The sequence below is a fragment of the Dothidotthia symphoricarpi genome (assembly GCF_010015815.1).
Source record: "Dothidotthia symphoricarpi CBS 119687 unplaced genomic scaffold P153scaffold_3, whole genome shotgun sequence".
Classification (NCBI taxonomy): domain Eukaryota; kingdom Fungi; phylum Ascomycota; class Dothideomycetes; order Pleosporales; family Dothidotthiaceae; genus Dothidotthia; species Dothidotthia symphoricarpi.
In genome coordinates, this window is record NW_022985010.1 from 1543726 (window position 1) to 1562151 (window position 18426).

At 50.0% G+C, this 18426-nt stretch overlaps 8 protein-coding genes across 8 annotated transcripts; 4 read left to right on the top strand and 4 right to left on the bottom strand.

Annotated features, from left to right (window-relative positions):
* Positions 1 to 18: 18 nt before the first annotated feature.
* Positions 19 to 2666, bottom strand: P153DRAFT_308652 (uncharacterized protein). Its single transcript, XM_033664712.1, has 2 exons — positions 2151 to 2666; positions 19 to 2092 (listed from the first exon to the last, which is right to left on the bottom strand). The coding sequence occupies exons 1-2, from the start codon at positions 2420 to 2422 to the stop codon at positions 172 to 174; spliced, it is 2193 nt and encodes a 730-aa protein (XP_033527997.1). The 5' UTR covers positions 2423 to 2666; the 3' UTR covers positions 19 to 171.
* On the top strand, positions 2430 to 3239 carry P153DRAFT_160779 (uncharacterized protein). Its single transcript, XM_033662265.1, has 2 exons — positions 2430 to 2739; positions 2791 to 3239. The coding sequence occupies exons 1-2, from the start codon at positions 2575 to 2577 to the stop codon at positions 3151 to 3153; spliced, it is 528 nt and encodes a 175-aa protein (XP_033527998.1). The 5' UTR covers positions 2430 to 2574; the 3' UTR covers positions 3154 to 3239.
* Positions 3240 to 3324: 85 nt separating this feature from the next.
* On the top strand, positions 3325 to 5109 carry P153DRAFT_281744 (autophagy related lipase-like protein Atg15; the record flags this gene model as incomplete). Its single annotated transcript, XM_033663156.1, has 1 exon — positions 3325 to 5109. The coding sequence occupies one exon, from the start codon at positions 3325 to 3327 to the stop codon at positions 5107 to 5109; it is 1785 nt and encodes a 594-aa protein (XP_033527999.1).
* A 112-nt stretch (positions 5110 to 5221) lies between these two features.
* On the top strand, positions 5222 to 5721 carry P153DRAFT_363776 (uncharacterized protein). The gene has a single exon (XM_033667443.1). The coding sequence runs from the start codon at positions 5516 to 5518 to the stop codon at positions 5684 to 5686; it is 171 nt and encodes a 56-aa protein (XP_033528000.1). The 5' UTR covers positions 5222 to 5515; the 3' UTR covers positions 5687 to 5721.
* On the bottom strand, positions 5562 to 9423 carry P153DRAFT_363777 (TPR-like protein). The gene is made up of 5 exons (XM_033667444.1): positions 9057 to 9423; positions 8769 to 9006; positions 8656 to 8715; positions 8248 to 8562; positions 5562 to 8188 (listed from the first exon to the last, which is right to left on the bottom strand). The coding sequence occupies exons 1-5, from the start codon at positions 9251 to 9253 to the stop codon at positions 5885 to 5887; spliced, it is 3114 nt and encodes a 1037-aa protein (XP_033528001.1). The 5' UTR covers positions 9254 to 9423; the 3' UTR covers positions 5562 to 5884.
* Positions 9424 to 9585: 162 nt separating this feature from the next.
* Positions 9586 to 10950, top strand: P153DRAFT_363778 (uncharacterized protein). Its single transcript, XM_033667445.1, has one exon. The coding sequence runs from the start codon at positions 9650 to 9652 to the stop codon at positions 10775 to 10777; it is 1128 nt and encodes a 375-aa protein (XP_033528002.1). The 5' UTR covers positions 9586 to 9649; the 3' UTR covers positions 10778 to 10950.
* A 1027-nt stretch (positions 10951 to 11977) lies between these two features.
* On the bottom strand, positions 11978 to 13388 carry P153DRAFT_382045 (uncharacterized protein; the record flags this gene model as incomplete). Its single annotated transcript, XM_033670101.1, has 2 exons — positions 11978 to 12246; positions 12944 to 13388. 2 exons carry the CDS (start codon positions 13386 to 13388, stop codon positions 11978 to 11980), a joined length of 714 nt encoding a protein of 237 aa, XP_033528003.1.
* A 1836-nt stretch (positions 13389 to 15224) lies between these two features.
* P153DRAFT_281800 (glycoside hydrolase family 16 protein) lies at positions 15225 to 16175 on the bottom strand (the record flags this gene model as incomplete). The annotated part of the gene is made up of 2 exons (XM_033663158.1): positions 15225 to 15496; positions 15557 to 16175. 2 exons carry the CDS (start codon positions 16173 to 16175, stop codon positions 15225 to 15227), a joined length of 891 nt encoding a protein of 296 aa, XP_033528004.1.
* Between the last annotated feature and the right edge of the window lie 2251 nt (positions 16176 to 18426).

Here is an 18426-nt window from a genome sequence, read left to right on the forward strand (position 1 = left end):
GTGATTGGACTGAATTGTACCAGACTCACTCAACATCTAATATATATATATCAACGCTCCGTCTATTTAATGCCCAAGACGCATGCAAATACCCAACAAGCCCACAACCATCTATCCAGATCCCGTCCCAATCACGCCTTCTATGTAATCAAACAAGCAAACAATCCAAATTCAGTGGTTAATAGCGCCTCTCATCGCCACAGCCAGCCTCTGATAATCCTTCAGCAGCTCATCAACCTCCTTCAACTTCAACTCCTGCGCGTCCTTTGTATCCATAAACTTTTTCATAGGTGGCGTCGTCTTCTTCAACTGCTCTAGCGCAGCCAGTGCTTTCGCTCCCTTGTCATCTACTGCCGTCACGTCGCCCGTCCCTGTCCGACTCAGTGGTTCTGGAAAGAATGATGCTTTGCTCTCGACAGTAGGTGATGGGAGAACAGGCGTGCTGGTGCTACTCAATGCGCGTCCGAAACGTGGAAGAACGTTGATGCTCGCAAATCGGTTCAGGGGGTTGAGGCTGTTGCCCATGTTGCGGACAGAGTCGAGCGCCGACGGACTAGGCGCTGGAGGCTCGAATTTGGTAGGGACTGGTGATGGGGCTTTCTCTTCGACTGTGGTAGGTGGAAGGGTAACGCGTCTCCCACTCCCGGCGTTGCTTGTCCCGGAGCGTGTCGAATCCACACTTCGGTCACGTATCTGTCTCCTACCAGCGAAAAGGTCCGTCATCTTCGCCCCGAGATCTTTGTTGCCAGGCATCTCCGGTCGGTCATCACCTTGTACTGAGCTTGCAGCGCTGATGCTGAGCATGTCGTCATCGTGGGTTAAGCGGGTGGGAGAGCCGACCAGCTTCATGGCGTCCTCGAGTGTTTTTGGCAACTCGGGCCGTTCTGGTATGGGTCCGTTGGGATTTCTTTCGCGCGGTCCCCCAAAGAAGAATTTGAAGCTGGTATCCAGTGTGGTATTGATCCTGCCCAGTGCTTGATCGGCTGAATCGAGTATGGAGTCGCGGACAGCATCAGATGCCGCTTCGATTCTGTTTGTATGTGTTTGGATGAGGTTACTCAAGCGGCGCTGAGCTTTGGTAGTGGTAGGACTCGACGGCTCTCTCGCGACAGTTGGTGAGGTTGGGGTGGCTGGTATCTGGACCAAATCTGGTGCCTGTGCCAGACCCAACGCCATAGGGGTGATTTCTGTTTTGGGCGTCGATGGCCGTGAGTTTGACCTATCACGTGTAGTCGGCTCTTCAGCTCGGAGTGATGAGAGGTCGACCGTCTCCAAGAACGAGATGGCTGCTTCGAGGTTGACTAGACAATAGGCAGTCTCTCCGTCCATCCGACTTGAGCCACGGAACCTCTGGATAAACTGCAGATCGCTGATAACGTTCAGGTATATAGGAGGCATCGTGATGAGGGCGTAGATCAAAGTGGGCAGAATTTCGTCTGCTGAGGAAGTGGCGGGGAAGATCTTGGACAGGGCCTCGACGATGGACTTGTGTGCGGCGGTGAGGTGCTGGACCTTTCCAAGGGGGTGTTTCTCGTCGTTCATTTTCAGAATATCCTGGCGAGCAGTGGACAGCCACTCTCGTATCTCAGGCTCCTTCTCCTTTGCCTTGCGACGCTCCTCCTCCGTCAACTCCTCCCCAGTCATCAAGAGCTCTTTGAGGCCTATGCCAACAAGCGACAAGGCTGCCGTCCGTGATCTGAGCTTGTGGTCCCTCTCTTCGTCGTCGGTGCTGCGATGGCGCCATATCCTCTGGTAGACCTTCTCACATACCGCTCTTTCCACTGCTTCCTCCAGTGCGAACCGCTTCGCTTCCAGTGACTTTCTCGCCTTCTTGCGATCCGACATTTCGGTCGCACTGAGCATCTGCTGTTCTGCTGAATGATCGACGCCCGCGCGTATGGAGCCCGGTTTGCTCGAGGGGGCGGATCCCTTGTTGGAAACGAAGGCCTCGCTGGTCAGTCGCGCGGACAGGGTGGCTATGTGCGTGTTGATCTTGGACGAGGCGCGGATGTAGAAGTCTTGGAAGAGATCGGAGAGGGCATCGGCGGAGAGCGGGCTGGGATGGACTTTGGCGGAGAGAGATTCGAGGAATCTGTTGGCGTCAGTATGTAATATACGCAATGTATAGAAGATGAAATGGTATGCAGTACCTCTCTGTCAAGCTTCGAATCTCAATGGGCAGCTCCTCGAAAGCATCGGGCACTGCAGGCTGCTGCTCCTCGTCCTCCTTCTTGGAGAAGACATCTACACTCTCATCCTCCTCATGCACGACATCCGTCTTGAGAGGGTCCAGCATGTTGGGTGCATTGGGGCCCTGCAGCGTGTTGGCTCTGTTCCGTGGGGCCAGGGAGGTCTTGGGGGTCGAGTCGAGGCGGGTAAAGGAGCGGGAGGTATGCAGGTTCCCCGGTCTTGGCTTGGACATGGTGGTGATGATGGCTACAGGGAGTGCATGTGCATGTGCATGTGCATGGGTGGGTGAGCGTGCATGGGGGAGTGAACGTGACGAGTGTCGTGTGCCGGCATCAAGTTCGCAATGGTGCTGGGACCAAATGTCGAGCTCGTGCCGTCAACGTCATGCGGTGGATAGCGGCGGAGCGGCGGAGCTGGCGTAATCTAACACCGCGTCGCAGCGGGGCATCTTTCTTTGTACAAGTCGTCTCTCGACATGTAGCTTCAAGTCGCTTGTCACTACCCGGCCAATACATTCATAGACATGGTGAATCTCGAAATGGACGGCGGGTATGCATTGCTAACCACGTCGAGTATGCACTGCTAACCGCGTCGAGCAAGGTGGACCGCGTGCGCGAACCGCTCCGTGACACGTCCACTGATATCCCGCGGATATCTAGCCTTCCCGACATCCCACCGATTATGCTCCCATCACTATGCTTAATAACAGTCGAAACTACTCCTAATATCCCATGGATATCTCACGGATATCTGCCCCCAACACTGTGCACGTATTCTTTTCGCTGTGTTTATAACAACCACAACTACTCCCAATATCCCACAGATATCTGCTCCCAACACGTTGCAAGTATCCCCCTCGCCGTGCTCAATGCCAACCACCAGGATATTGTATTTCAGATTCTATTTGGAAAAAATAGAAATGGGAATTCTCATCAAGTTACAACGTCTTCCACAGCGAATTAGTTTAGGTAGCTCTCAAGGCTAGCTTCACTTAAGCTAGCGCCACCCTGGTCGCGTGAACGATGCATGACCGCATCGAACTGACGTGCAGCACGGCGCCATAACAACTCGACTCCAACCCTTCTCCGCATTTCCCCACACTCTTCTCTGCACATCTTCTCCGAGACTTACACTATGCGACGACAACCTCTCTGTACCTCGGCGTCGCGCGTCACGGCGTCGCTGCTGCTGTCGTTCCTCGCCGTGAGTACCGCGATGGAGCTGCCTGTTCTCCCGCCACCCACAACGCCCCATGTCCACGACACCGAGAGGGACTTTTCCCTGCGGCACATCTTCCACCACGGCACACACAAGCACCCCGACCTGCACCGACGGCTCGATGTCCCCGAAAAGGCAGCAGTGTGGATGGCCGAGGACGAGCACTCTGCCCAGCGCCAGCCCGTGCCCCGTCTGCGCGTCAAGGCAGAAACCATGAGCATCCAGCGCCTCGCCGACCGGAGCAAGGACACGATCAACGGCATCCTGGACTGGGGGAGAACACATGGCAAGGCAGTCCAGCTCGCTGCAGAGGACTGGACCATCGACGACATCGCCGGGCCCAACGTGACGGACAGGGAGACGGTGCTGAGCTTCGCCCGCATGGCCTCGAACGCCTACATCTTGGAGCCGGGAACAGAGGACTGGTATGACGTCGGAGGTGGCTTCAACTACACCGAGGACTTTGGCTGGGAGTTAGATGGTCTGCGGGGGCACATCTTCGCCGACACGGAGAACCGCACCGTCGTTATTGGCCTCAAGGGCACCTCGCCCGCCATGTTCGACGGCTCCGACACAACCACAAACGACAAGATCAACGACAACCTCTTCTTTAGTTGCTGCTGCGGCCAGGGCGGCCAGTTCCTCTGGCGACAAGTCTGCGACTGCCAGACCTCGGCCTACACGTGCAACTCGACCTGTCTCGTCACCGCCATGAGGGAGAAGAACCGCTACTACTACGCCGCCCAAGACCTCTACCACAACGCAACAGCACTGTATCCTGACGCCGAGATCTGGATGGCAGGCCACTCCCTCGGCGGCTCAGTCTCCTCCTTCATCTCCCTGACCTACGGCCACCCAACCGTAACCTTCGAAGCCGTCCCCGAAGCCATGCCCGCCGCCCGACTCGGCCTCCCCGTCCCGCCAGGCCACCAAATCGGCTCCCTCCAACAACGTAAAATGACAGGCGGCTTCCACTTCGGCCACACCGCCGACCCCGTCTACATGGGGTCCTGCAACCAAGCAACGAGCGTCTGCACAATCGGCGGCTACGCCATGCAGAGCGTTTGCCACACAGGCATGAAATGCGTCTACGACACGGTCAAAGACCTCGGCTGGCGCGTCGGCATCGGCACGCATAAAATCGTCGAAGTCATCCGCGACGTCATCGAAAAATACGACGATGTCGCGAAGTGCGAGCCGTATTATGACTGCACTGACTGCTTCATGTGGGAGTACTTTGAAAGTAATGGCACGGATCGCACTACCTCGTCTGCGAAACACACGTCCACTTCTTCCTCCGTACGCACCCGCACTGAGACGTGCAAGACGCCCGGCTGGTGGGGATGTCTGGACGAGACAACTACAACCGCGCATTCGAAAACTGCATCCACCACGACATCCACGACTTCAACATCTACGTGCAAAACTCCAGGCTGGTTCGGCTGCAAAGACGACGTCACTACAACGACGACTTCTTCCGCCGCTCCAGCCCCAACTCTAACTACTACCTCCTCCTCCCCGACTACCACGTCGTCGTGCATGTACCCAGGCTGGTTCGGCGGCTGTCTTGATGGCGATGATCCGCCGGTTAAACCTCACCGTTCTACGCCCACGCCGACAGCGTCGTCTACTGCGTGCACGGATGAAAGTGGGGTTGGGTTGGAGGGGAAGGCGCATGTGACGGAGAGGATGGAGATGTAGTTTATCCTTCTTTTCAGGTTTTAGGGGCTCAGAATGGGATGTGTTTGATCTTGCGGTTCGTGGGGTTGCGGGGAGGGAGTATACTTGGCGTTTTGGGGGTGGGATGGGATGGGTGTTGGGTGTTGGTTGTTTGTTCATTTTTTCTTATAGGGGGGAAATGAGATGGGGTGATTTAATCCAGTCTTTTTCGTTGCACTTTACAATTTCTGTGGTGGAGTGTGATGTTGTTTTGTTGGGGGTTGGGGTGGTGGTATGCATGTATGTACCATGTTTTGACTGCGAGGCGTGGAGACGAGGGTATGTCGGAGTAAAGTGAATTGAAGGGTTTGTTGTGTGGTGTACTGGGTCTCTGGACAGGTGGGGTGGATTGAAGTGGACTGAAGGAGAAGGAGAAGTAATCGTTTAGATGGATGTTTGGATGCATAGTTCATTACATCAAGATATCAAGCCCCCAGTTCACCTTCATTCAATTCAACCAACAGCTCGCTGTCGTTCGATATTGGCGGGTACTGGTGTGGTCTGGCTCAATCAGTCGAGTCCAGATTGTGTGATGGCTGGATGTGCGGCGTGTGTGTAGTACATGCTGTGGTGATAGGGGATGGGTGAATAGATAGATAGCTAGACTTGACTTGTTCCCTGCAATTCATACCCACGAGCTGATGGTAGACATTGCGGCATATACGCGGAGGATTAGCCAACCTGGCGTTTCTTGCACTTCTCGAGATAGAGCGTTCGATACATGTAGTAAAGAGTGGAAGATGGAAGTTGATTCGGTCTAGTCTTCAGCTCCACTGCTACTCTCTAGTCTCCACTCCCTCAATGCTTCTTGCGAGTCCAACGTGTCAGGATGTTGTGGACCAAGCACCTGACTTCTGAGCGTAACGGTTCGTTCCATAAGGAGAACAGCTTCATCGTCCCTATCTTGATCCTTCAGCGTGTACGCCAGGTTGTTTACGCTGATCAGCGTACCAGGATGCTCAGGTCCAAGCACTCTTATGCTTATCTCTACTACCTGCACTTCTAACTCCTCCGCCTCCTTCCAACGGCCCTGGTTACTGTACGTTGATGCCAGGTTGTTTATGCTAGTCAACGTATTAGGATGCTCAGGTCCAAGCACTCTTCTCTTTGTCTCTAATACCTGCAGCTCTAACTCTTCTGCCTTCGTCCACTGGCCCTGCCTCCAGTACGTTGATGCTAGGTTGTTTATGCTACCTAGCGTTTTAGGATGCTCAGACCCAAGCACCCTTGTCCTTATCTCTACTACCTGCACACCTAACTCCTCTGCCTCCTTCCACCGGCCCTGGTTCCTGTACGTTGATGCTAGGTTGTTTATGCTACCTAGCGTTTTAGGATGCTTAGACCCAAGCACTCTTGTTCTTATCTCTACTACCTGTACATCTAACTCCTCTGCCTCCTTCCACCGGCCCTGGCTCTGGTACGTTAATGCTAGGTTGTGCATACTAGTTAACGTGTCAGGATGCTCAGGTCCAAGCACTCTTAAACATATCTCCAGTCCTTTTGCACGAAGCTCTTCCGCCTCTTTCCACCAGCCTTCGTCAGACAGCACCCTGCCTACAGTGTCCCACACGAACCTCTTCCCCTCGTCCTCGACTTTCACTTTGTCCAGATATTCCTCATCCATCACCGGCACGTGCGCCACCAGTTCTCGTCGAAACTGCGGCCTGGCCTCTTCCTTGCGCATCTGTGCGCATCCCGCCACCACCGCCATGAAATGCCACTTGTCCCACTCCTGCTCCTCCTCGTACTTCTTTGCCCGCCACTGCACCAACCCATGCATCGAGACGCCTGACCACTCTCCCCCCACCCGCTGCAGTAGGCTGTACCTGACCAGCGCCTTTCGACTCTCTCGGTAGCAATAGTCGTCCCACTTCCCATCCTTGTCCACTGCGAGCACCTTGTCCAGCCAGCCCGGAAGCTCTACCGCTTCGTCGTACAATTCTTCGCGCACCTGCGACATCCTAACGCTTGCCAACCGCAGCAGCTCGTCCTGCACGGCGGCACCTCTGAAGCGTGCAAGGAAGGCGAGCACCATCCCTGGCCGCAGGTCTGGATATCGTGCCTCGATCTTGCCCAGCGTCGTGTCCCACACCGTCCACACCGTCTTGTCGCTTGCCGACAAGCCGCGGTAGTACTCGCTCTGTAGTCGATGGTCCTGATGTCTGGCGTAGTTCGTTAGGTACTGTCGCAGGGCCTGTCTCGGGTCTGTGTCGTCGTCGCCGATGTAAGCTCCGGCAAGGTCGACCGCCAGTGCCAGGCAGCCGAGCCGCTCCGCAATCTCATCGCAGTCTCGCAGCACGTCATCTGGAACAGGGTCGAGGCATAGCCTAAGATGCCGAAGGAGAAGTGCTCTTGCTTCTTCTGGCTCCATTGTGCCCACCGACAGCTCTTCACACCCTCCATTTACCAGTGTCCACGACTTGCTATCTTGGCTGGTGATGATAATGCTCCCCTGATCTCCTTTCGGTATCACCTTTTTGATTCCCCACGTCATGTCATCGGCGTTGTCCACGACTACCAGCCACCTATCGTCAATGTTTCTTCGGCTGCGGAGCCACCGCAGCACAGCCTGCACAGACGGCGAGTCTGCAAAGTTAGTGTTTCGTGCCTGGCTCGGATTGACCTGCAGCTGCAGCTCGCTCGCGCACCGCTCGAAGCTTGACCGCACAGCCTCATCGTCCTTGGCATCAATCCACAAGACGGGGCTGTACTCGTGCTTGTGGTCCTCGACGTACTTCAGCGCTAGCTGCGTCTTGCCCGATCCGCCGAGCCCGTGGATGGCGAGCGCATGCGGGACGCCAGCTTTGGGATGGTGCACACGCAGCTTGTCAGCGACCGCAGCAGATAGCGCCTGCCGCTCCGTGTAGCTCTCCACTGCGTCGAGAGGGACAGAGTACAGCCGCTGCTTCTGCAAAGCCAGGGGCTTGATCGTCTCGAGCAGCTTCGTAACGACTAGCCTGTAGTTCGCGTCCTTGGACCCGTACTTATTGAGGCCGGAATGGTCCACAGTAAGAGGCACGCTCTCTGCTCTGTCGTACGTCGCTGACTGCATAGGGACACACTACAATTTAGTCAGCATGTACTTATATAGACGTGCGCACCTGATAGAGATTGGCCTACAATCTCGCTCCATTGATAGAACCACAGCTTGAGGAGCTGCGTCGGGCGCTCCTCGTAGAAGTTGATCACCCTTAGATTGTCCCTATGGCGAGTTTTGTTGACAAACTGCCTATGCAGATCGTGGAGGGGAAGGGCGTCGAAGTGCACTTCCTCAAGAAGTAATGGGTTTGATCCAAGCGGCTGCAACCACCGCGCCGCCACGCTGCCCCATATGCTGAAGCATGAACCCCGGTGAGGAGTACCTAGGAAGAGAATGCCTTTTGTGTGCTCGAATATATTGGCAAGCCTTTGGTCGTCTTGAGCCAGGGTAAGCGCCTAAACAAGTTAGCTCTGGCTTTGTTCGGCGATCAGTGCAGCCAGGCAAAGAAAGACGTAGGTACTGTATACGAAGAAAGGGTGTTGTCCTACTTGCTTGACAACGAGACCTCCATAACTGTGTCCGACAAACACTAGGTCACGTGTCCGTTCCTAGATTTGTGCATCAGCATCCAGGCCTCGTCTCGTACATTGACCACACCTACGTCTTCACTCCCCCGAATTGCGGAGATGGTGTCTTCGAGCAGCCTCTCGGCGAAGCTTTGGAGCCGCGACTGCACAGCATCCCGCTTCCAGTACGAGTCGTAGTTGAAGAAGAAGATGCGCACGTCTTTGTGAAGTGGCTCGGGGATGTCTTGTGGGAGGAAGACGTTGACCCAGTTGCCGTCCTCCGGGCCCCACGTCGTGTCGGGGTTCGAGCCGAGGCCGTGCACGAAAATGATGCTGAGGCTGGTCAGTATGCGTGTCACGATCTACAACGTTCATAGACTTGCTCGACCCCATGAGCGCGCGCGGGTTTGTTGTGTGCGCTGAGTTTGTCGGCTCTGACGAGGCCGAAACCACTCCGAGGCGCTTGTCCATGCTGCAATCGCGACGGGATCCTCTTCGTCAGCTGATCGTACACTATCGCCGCCGATGTGATGAAGATGAAGACGCAGAGGCACAGCGTCTCGACTAGCGTTGGCTCCATTGTTGTGCCTGGCGCTTGCAGCGGCTCTGCAGGAAGGCGGGGCGGGACGGGGCGTCGATCGACCGCGGTTCTTAGGTAGACGCGACAAACCAGGATGCGGAGATGCGAAGTAGACAGAGGGGGAAACAGATGTAGGGGGAGACAAATGTAGAGGTAGGAGTAAAGTAGACGTGAGGCAGCAGTGGAACGGCGCCTTGGACATGCACGTATGCACAAGGCTGGCCGCTGCAAGCTGCAAGGCAGACTTCGAGAGAAGCTGCGGGATTAGCTCCATGTTTAAGGCAGGCGGCGGCTGCGTCTGCTGCGACTATATAACACTGTCCTGGCCTCTTCACCTTTCCATATCAGCAGCAAAGTGTTGAAAAGATTCATTCATATATCAGCGTTACAATAACTATGGCTGTTTTACCGTTCCCCCCAACGCCTTTTCTTGAGTCGAGTGCACTATTCACACAACGCTTGGTCCCAGTAGCAAGTTCTGGACAGACTGTTCCAAAGCAAGGCTCAACATCTCCGCATGACAGTATTTCTGACAAACCAATCAACCACATTCCTGATGCGCCTGGTGTAATTCACTCGCAGGAAACTGTCCGTGACTTCCTCACATCTGAACTCGGTACTCCACTCTTAGACGAGCTCTACAATCATCTTTGGCTCGTTGCACGAAGACAGGGTAACAGCATCGACCCGCTGAACAGACAGAGAGTGAAGGCGAGAGAGATCATCGCGACGGAAGATGCTCGCCTGCACCTTGTGTGGCATCACAATAGAATATACATCAAGCCCATGCCGTTGTGTCTACTCAACCACGACTTCTGGGCGACCTACCTCCCGTCGCCAACCGATGAGACACTCTCCAGTCAGGAAGTCATTGCATCACAAAAAGAAAGTTCAACCTCAGCCTTTGACCGAAAGATCGCACTTGGGTTCATGCGCTCCTATGCGCTGCTAGTACGCCATCGTGTGGACTTCTTCCTCGCGCGCGACTCCCACCTTCTTCCTGCCGAGCTCGAGTGGGCGAAATGGTCCGAGTTCATTCGTCACTTTCGACTCATCAAAGACGAAGACGTAGCGAAACGATATCACTACGGCCAGCTCCGCCTCTCACGGCTGAACTGGGCAGTCCGTTTGTTCCGTCCCTCGCGTGAAACGACAACGACGGCGTGGTTTTACGAGATCCCTCACTGGTCGACAGGTGGGTACGTACAGCAAGTGACTACGCCGCTGCTTTTCGGCTTCGCCAGCCTTTCATTAGTACTGTCGTCCATGCAAGTGCTACTTTCAGTGCCAGCTGAGGACCTGAGCTTGCATAGCTTGAATGCAGCTTCGCTGGTACCGATGAAGCAAGCACTGTGGTTGTTTTCAATCATCGTATTGTTGCTGTCAGGAATTATCTGGTTGTTGTTGTTAGTTCTCCCGTTGATGGGACTTACCTGGCAGTTGACATGGGGATACAAGAACAGAGCGAACTCCAATGTTAAGGATGTCGTGTACTTGAAGAAAGAGGCAGTCAGCAACGTTTAACACAAGTCTTGGCATGTAGAGCGGCAGAGCTGAGTAGATATGTATTGAATATTTAGAACACCAAAGCGCAAGAGAAGTAGCTATAAACAAGCTACGCTTGAATTAGGCAGAAATGTAGCAGGAAGGAACATTGCGAAGCACACTAGATACAGCTACATTTCGTTTTTACACAATAGTAGTATCCCACAACTACGCAGAACTTTTTCTACATCGCAGGCTCCTACGAATCAAGCCTGCAATAATAGACACCGTGCACGTAGCAAGACACTGTTCGACTCGGATTACACCTGAGTAGAGTTTCCCAACGCGATGCGTCTCAACATACTTGAATAGTCCCCTACGTTGACAGATATACCGCGGTGCATGGATACAAAAGCATACTGCTAGCATAAACCATGCGGGAAATCCTGTCTGTACTGAAGCAAGAAACATGTAGGGAGCGTGTTTGCGAACAGCTAAGTACTAAAATTGCAACCGTTACACTGCATGTTATAATAATCAACAACAAGTAAGCGATTAGAAGAAGAGCTAGAGTCATAACACCTCTTATAAAATCATCTGTTTCTTATTTCATAGTCCTCCATGAAGTCGGCGATAAGAAAGTTAGCCTTCCACCTTCCAAGACACAGGTGGGTAGTTTGCGAGATCCAAACATATAGTTATACACTGGGTAGATTGTTTATAAATAGATCGAGTAGAACGCCATCGCCAGAAGTACTAGTATAGTGAGACAATGTGCCAGTGTTATACGTGTGTCTATGTATCTATATGGAGCTTATCTCGAAAACAAGTTTTAGACCCGTCTTTCATTAGGAGATAACTACCATATTTTTCGTCGGGATCATTGTGTTATCACGACCAAGTCTTTTGCTACTTAACGAAAACTAACTCGTTGTTATGATATTTTGTGTATCTGGTATGTGTATATACATGTATTCCGCGATGAACAAGAAACCATTGGAATCAGGGAACAGTGTGTATATGAGACTAATGAACTGAGACAAAATAAGAACCCAAGCTGAAACATTATCTATCTATATTATCCGCCGTCACATAGCTTTGCAGATCGTGGGAACACGCAATATACATCCTCGAGGGACGTCTTTTCACATACACATACCCATCGTCTCCTGGAAGAGCAAGCTGGTGTTACCATCCATTCATTTGTCCGTCTATTCCCCTCCATCTCCACTGCACAGTCTAGGCAGGAAGTTCGGCGAGTTCCCGCCGACGCGCATCCTGGTCTACAATCAAGTCCGAGTACGGAGCTGGATGTTTCTCCCGCACTGCTGCTTTCGATTTCCGACACTTGGAGATGACGAAGCCCAGGACAATACATGCAAGTATCACCGCTCCGCCGACTCCTGCGCCGATGCCGGCTTTGGTGCCTGTTGAGGGGCCGCTACTTCCCTCGGGTGATGGGGATGGAGAGGCAGAGGCAGATGCAGTGCTTATGCTCGTGCCCGTGCCTGTGACGAGTGCACTTACAACGCCCCCAGCAGTAGTCGTAGCGGATAGTCTCCGGACAGTACGATTGAAAAGTACGGTTGGAGATCGGATGGAATACTAGATGTAGATTAGCCGTTTTTTCCATCAACAACAGTTTCAATTGGAACATTTAGTACTACTCAACCTATACAAATCGTTTACTACTTGACTGTTTAAGTTATCCCAATCATTACAAATTCGTGTTGTTGTTATTCTCTTACTAAAATGTCGAAATCGTCGCCTATCGTCATCCCCAGCAGTCCCGTCAATCCACCCGATCTCGAGCTCAATTAGCCGCCCACGCGCGTCGTACACAGCTTGATTAGATGATTTGCTACATAACTCATCAAAATGAATCTGTATATTTACTATGTTATTGGAAACTACTTCATCGAAACTTCTATGGTGTATGGTGTAGTTGTTTTAGGAAAAAGATCACGATTCTTTTTTTGCCGCTCGGAAGTTCAAACCCAGGTAGGAGCAATTTATCTATTTTTGTTAATTTTCACAAGTTCATGTTGAAAACATAGCGTTGAGTTGATTTTTAAATGAGTGAAGGAAGATTTAGTAGTAATAGCCCATACAAACCATTCCTATCACGTGAATTCTTAAGATTACGTGGATGTCGCGCTAGTACTCAAAATAGAAGCCCATCCGAACTGTACTTTCAAATCGTACTGTCCCGAGACAATCCGGTAGTCGTAGCACTTGTTGCCGACGTCGGCGTCGACGTCGATGTACCCAACCCGATTCTAACCCCCTTCTGATAGCACCCCAGCAGCCCCAACCTCAGACAATCACCCGACAAGCCATCCAGAACATCATCCCCCAACATCGCCGCATCCACAGTATACGTCTGCGCCAGCGCCGAGCTCTCCAGGAACGCCGCACCCATGAGCCAGCAGTTCGACGTTGACAGGCCGTGCGGCGTGTAGTCGAAGCCGTAGCATAGCGGCGCCGACTCGACGCAGCGCGCTAGGCAGGCTGACCAGCTAAGCTCGTCGGTCGGGCTGAGGTAGTCGACCCTGGCTTGGATGTCCTTGCCGCAGAGGTTCTTGAACGGAACGACCAATCCGCTTTGGTTGTAGGTGGACGTGGCACCTTGGCAGGCGGTTTGTGCCATGGTGTGCGTAGTGAGTAAGAGCCAGGATAGCTGTGTGAGGAGACTTTTGATTGAGGTCTTCGACATTACGCTTGTGTCTTTTCTTCTACTTGGGTGTGGTGGAAGCTGAGGAGAGAGGTCGTCGGTGTGACAGGGCTGAGTGGGGGTCCGGCGTCATACATCCTTTTTGATGGCTTGCCTGCTGTGCAACTTGCAAAGAGGGGTGCGAGTAACGTTCCGTCATGGTTGCTTGGAATGCAGCCACATATCGATCGTGGCGTTCTGGGTCATAGATGGCATCCAATCGGTAACGGTTGGAGAAGAAACTTTCGACACAGCCGCATGACTTGTCCATTCAGCCTTGCGTGATTTTGGGAACCCGTTTTTCGTGGAACTTGTCGTCTGTTATGGGGTGGCGGAGCAGAAGACGTAGGGGAAAGTGAGTTTGTGGCTGGGGATGTGGTCAGTTGTTGTCGTTGGTCGTCCGGTGAAATAGAGTCGTACATGACCTACACTTGCATGAAAGTTACTCAGTAGTGCTTCTTGGCGCTTTCATGAACTGATATTTATAGCACGGGTCCGTTTAGGTTGTTTAACTAGGCTGGATCTTAAAACTTTCAACATGTTTACTCTTAAAAGTCCTGACATTTGTTTCCAGAAAGATTTGTTGATTAGATTTTGTTGTAAAACTCAACAACCCATTTTACATATCTCTCCTCGCCCGTACACATGCATCCACACTACTTCTCTTCGTATCATCGTTTTCACATCTATTCCTCGATAAGAAGAAGTACATATTCCACCTTTCACTCAGTGGGATGTACATCTGGGCATCTAATCTGAGATAGAAGTTGAACTCAAGTCAGCGTATATTGAATGTCAATACCAATCTGCCTGGAGTGAGGAAAGAGTGAGGATGACAGCACTGGTAGATAGAAATCAATATGATAATGTAGGGGAATACTGCTTTACTTTTCTATATACACAGATCCAAGAATTATGCACATAACTTTCGTGTAAGTCTTTCATACCATACTAAAGTTTAAAGTGAAGTTCGCACTCGATCTGATAGCGTCGGTTAGTCGATTTTGAATTAATTTGGGGACAGAGAGAAAGGAAGGCATTGTTATACTGATTAGTAGTTATCGCAACCACACTACGCTCCCGGACGCACGCCAAGCCTAGAGCTTAGGGTAACTGTTTTCTACTCTTTACGTGGTATATATGGTTAATTTTTAATTAATTCTTTCCAGAGTAGTAATCTACATAATAGATTACCTGAAACTACTATTTCCAGCTCTATTGTTCTCTACAGTAGTTGGCCAGTATATTTTCACCTGTGGGATCCGAAAAAGGGGGTGTGTAGTAAGTTGTCGGGGTCTTTCAGATTTGGGTTCCAAAATATCAAGGAGGAAAAGGTTGTACCCAACGTGCGAAGGCATGGATGTAGAAAAAGATATTGATTTATGGGATTGAAGAACGAAGCGGAGTATGTGATGGGAACGAGGATGTTCATTAGATTAAGAAGGGAATTTCCTTGGTTGGGCATGGAAGGTGATAAATGATATACTTTTATGCGTATCTGTTTGTGTGTACATACCAAGTCAGATGTATATTATCATCATCCAGGTTATCATAGTACGTGGATTCACATTTAGTCAACACAAAATTTCAGCTTTGCAACGACACAGCCACATGCAGCAACAAAGTTCGGTCAGTAAGAGTATTTCAAGTCTTCTCTGAACCAACACACAATACAAAATTCTTTCAACGCGAACTCAACACTCATCTAAGCCAGCATATGTCCCCAGTTTTCGTAAGTATCTCAACACTACGCCGCCCAAACAAGTAACCACTCTATTTCGAGTTGTAAACAGCAACCCAATCAACCCAAAGCGAGTACCCCGAAACCGTCTTCGACGTCGGCGTAGCACTACCCTGAACCGCATTGGGGAACGCACCGCCCATCGCCAAATTCAAGAGCAAGAAATGGCCATGCTGGACCGTCGCCGCCCACGCCGTCGCGCCGAGCTGCGTCTTAGTCACAGTTTGATAGGCCACGCCGTCGACGCTCCAGGTCAGTTTCTCCGGGCTGGACGAGCGGTCGACGTCAATCGAGTATGTGTGGTCTGTACACGGAACACGGTCAGAAAAAGGAAATTCCTACAGTAGCAAATATGGATACTCACAGTAGCCCTTGCAGCTCGATCCAGAGCACGAGCTCGTCGATCCAATTCCGTTTGGCTCATTGCACGCTCCGCCGGGATTGGTACCGCAGTGCAGAACACCCCACGCTTTGTCCAATCCATTGACGTTCTCCATGATGTCGTACTCGCCGATCGATGGCCAGTTCTTGTAGTTACCGCGGAATTCTGCGCCGAGCGTCCAGAACGCAGGCCAGTACCCGGCGGCCGCGTCGCCGGAAACATTGGGCATGCTGAGGCGGGCTGAGATGCGCATCTTCTTGCCGGCCACGGCCTGGAAGTCGGTGCGCTTTGTCTCGATGCGGCCCGAGGTCCAGGCGCCGGCCGTGTTGCGCACGGCGGTGATTTGGAGCACGCCACTGCCGTTTTGCTTGATGTTTGCCGCGCGGTTGGTGTAGGTTTGCACTTCGCCTGTGCCCCAGTTGGCGGGGCCGCCGGGGTAGGATGTTCCGGTGTCGACGATCCAGTTTGAGGAGTCGGGGAGACTGCCTGCAGCGCCAGTGAAGTCGTCGCTCCAGGTCAGGGAGTAGCCGGTGATGGCTGGGGGAGCTGCAGAGACAAGAGCTAGTCCCGTGGATAGGAAAGCGAGAGTCTTGGAAAACATCTTGATCTTGATTGTGTTAGTATACTTCAAGATTCGGTCTCGCCAGTAGGGGGAATATACTCACAGTGACGGATTGATATTAGACAGAATACTATTGTAAAAAAAGGATGACTTTGAGATTAATGTAGAGACTGTATGATCGATTGATCCTGAAACGAGTGTGGAAAAAGAATGACTATGAGACACACTCAAAAAAAACGAAACAAGAGTGACAATCGAATTCTCGATGCGATGTTGGAAAGCGCTTTTCTGCAAAAGACGCAGAAGGTTGGAAGCCCTCATGTTATATCCGCTCATGAACGCCTCATCGACACCCATCAGCTGAAAGTCCGCCGCGATGAATCTCGACATGAGGTCCGTGTTGTACTATGGTATCCGCCTAAGAGTTTAGTTGTGCGCCACTTGGTGTATAGTCCCACTTTATGCCTTGCTGGCCAATAGAAAGCATCAAAACAAGCACGTCAACCAATCGTCGAAAAAGGAGTCCAAAACCGTTTGGACATGGCGTGCGGCTGGAACTTCAGGAGAATACTACAGGAAATGAATACAAATCTAGCGCGTGCTCAGCTTGATAAGGCGTGAGTCGGGATTGGGTTTGAGCGTTCATGCCGCAGAATTATGAGCACTTGAAAATCCCATCTCGACTCCCTGTTAGCGCAAATGTAGTCCTCAGTATTGCTTAGGGCTAAGTAATTCTCTCAAACCATTAGCGGGATTTCGTCTTGTCAAGATACACTACCTTGGTAAAGGCCTGTTCGGTACTTTTCTTCTTCTGTCAACGAACGGCGATGACGCGGCAGCGCTACACATTCTCCAAGCTCGTGCTCGCGGCTGGCTTGAAAATAAGAAACCAATGGCGTTTTGTTAACCAGCTGGGAGCTGTTAATGTCTCAGAGGACTCTGCCGGGAAAGGGCGGTTCGGTGTCGCCGCGAGGACGCGTGGTGGCACTGAGGTACAAAATCGGGTAATTTACCCCGCAGCTTTATTGGGTAAAAAACACAGAAGAAAGACCGCATTTTACACCGCAATACAGTATAAAATATAAAGTAAATTTATATAAACTTAGTATAAAATAACTATAGTTTATTATTAAATAGGTAGGTAAATTTATACCTTATTTTATAATAAGTATATAAAGACGTTTATAACTATTATATATTAAATTATACTATAAATAGTACATTTCTTAACTATTACAGCCTAGTAAGTATATTAGTAGAGGTATCTTTATACTACGTAAAGTCTTTATTATTAGGTAAGACTCTAAGTACTGCTACTATTTTAAGCTTAATTAGGTAGTAACTCTTAATACTACTATTAATATTCTAAAATACTTTACTAGGTAGTTAAGAAATACTAAAGATCTAGTTAAAGCCTATATTTATTACTATTAGTATTTTAATAATAAGTTATTTAACTTACTATATAAACAAACGTGCTTCTATCTAATAGGAAAGAGATATACCCTTTATAAAAAGCTTTTCTAATATTATTTAAACTTTTTTTTTAACTTATTACCTTTAGAGTTTATTACTAGTAGAGTAATTATAACTACTAAGTTAAGTACTATCCTTATTATAGTTAAAGCTAAAGTAGAATAAGTATAATTACTAAGTTAAGTACTATCCTTATTATAGCTAGAGCTAAAAGAAGAGATATACTCTTTATAAGAAACTTTTCTATTACTATTTAGAACTTTATTATAGTGTACTTTCTAGAAAGTGTAAAGTAGTAATAAAGAGTATTCTCTCTATTAGTAAAGTTAATACTAACACATTTAACCTCTTTATTAGATAGATATATAAGAAGAAGCTATTAAAGAATATACTAATACCTTTCTTTTTAGTATATTATATCTCTGTTAAATATTAGTCCTACCTTGCAGTAGATATACTCCTAGCTTCTAGATAGAAAGATACTTTAATAAAAAAAGCTTCTTAAGTACTATTTAGGCTTCTTTTAAGGTATACTATCTAGTAAGTTTAAAGAAACAGCTAATAGTATTATCTCTATCTACTAGGTTAATACTAACGTATTTAATATCTTTATTAACTAGATAGAAAGATACTTTAATAAAAAAAGCTTTTTTAGTACTATTTAGGCTTCTTTTAAGACGTACTATTTAGTAAGTTTAAAGAAATAGCTAATAGTATTATCTCTATCTACTAGGTTAATACTAACGTATTTAATATCTTTATTAATTAAATATATAAGAAGAAGCTATTAGAATATATATAAGTACCTTCTTTA

Coding starts and splice junctions, on each gene's coding strand:
- P153DRAFT_308652 (XM_033664712.1), bottom strand. CDS start 2,422: ATGTCCAAGCCAAGACCGGGGAACCTGCATACCTCCCGCTCCTTTACC. Junction 2,093..2,150: donor ATTCGAAGCTTGACAGAGAG/GTACTGCATACC, acceptor TGACGCCAACAG/ATTCCTCGAATCTCTCTCCG.
- P153DRAFT_160779 (XM_033662265.1), top strand. CDS start 2,575: ATGCGGTGGATAGCGGCGGAGCGGCGGAGCTGGCGTAATCTAACACCG. Junction 2,740..2,790: donor AATCTCGAAATGGACGGCGG/GTATGCATTGCT, acceptor GCGTCGAGCAAG/GTGGACCGCGTGCGCGAACC.
- P153DRAFT_363776 (XM_033667443.1), top strand. CDS start 5,516: ATGGATGTTTGGATGCATAGTTCATTACATCAAGATATCAAGCCCCCA.
- P153DRAFT_363777 (XM_033667444.1), bottom strand. CDS start 9,253: ATGGAGCCAACGCTAGTCGAGACGCTGTGCCTCTGCGTCTTCATCTTC. Junction 8,716..8,768: donor CAATTCGGGGGAGTGAAGAC/GTAGGTGTGGTC, acceptor GCACAAATCTAG/GAACGGACACGTGACCTAGT. Junction 8,189..8,247: donor TCTATCAATGGAGCGAGATT/GTAGGCCAATCT, acceptor ACTAAATTGTAG/TGTGTCCCTATGCAGTCAGC.
- P153DRAFT_363778 (XM_033667445.1), top strand. CDS start 9,650: ATGGCTGTTTTACCGTTCCCCCCAACGCCTTTTCTTGAGTCGAGTGCA.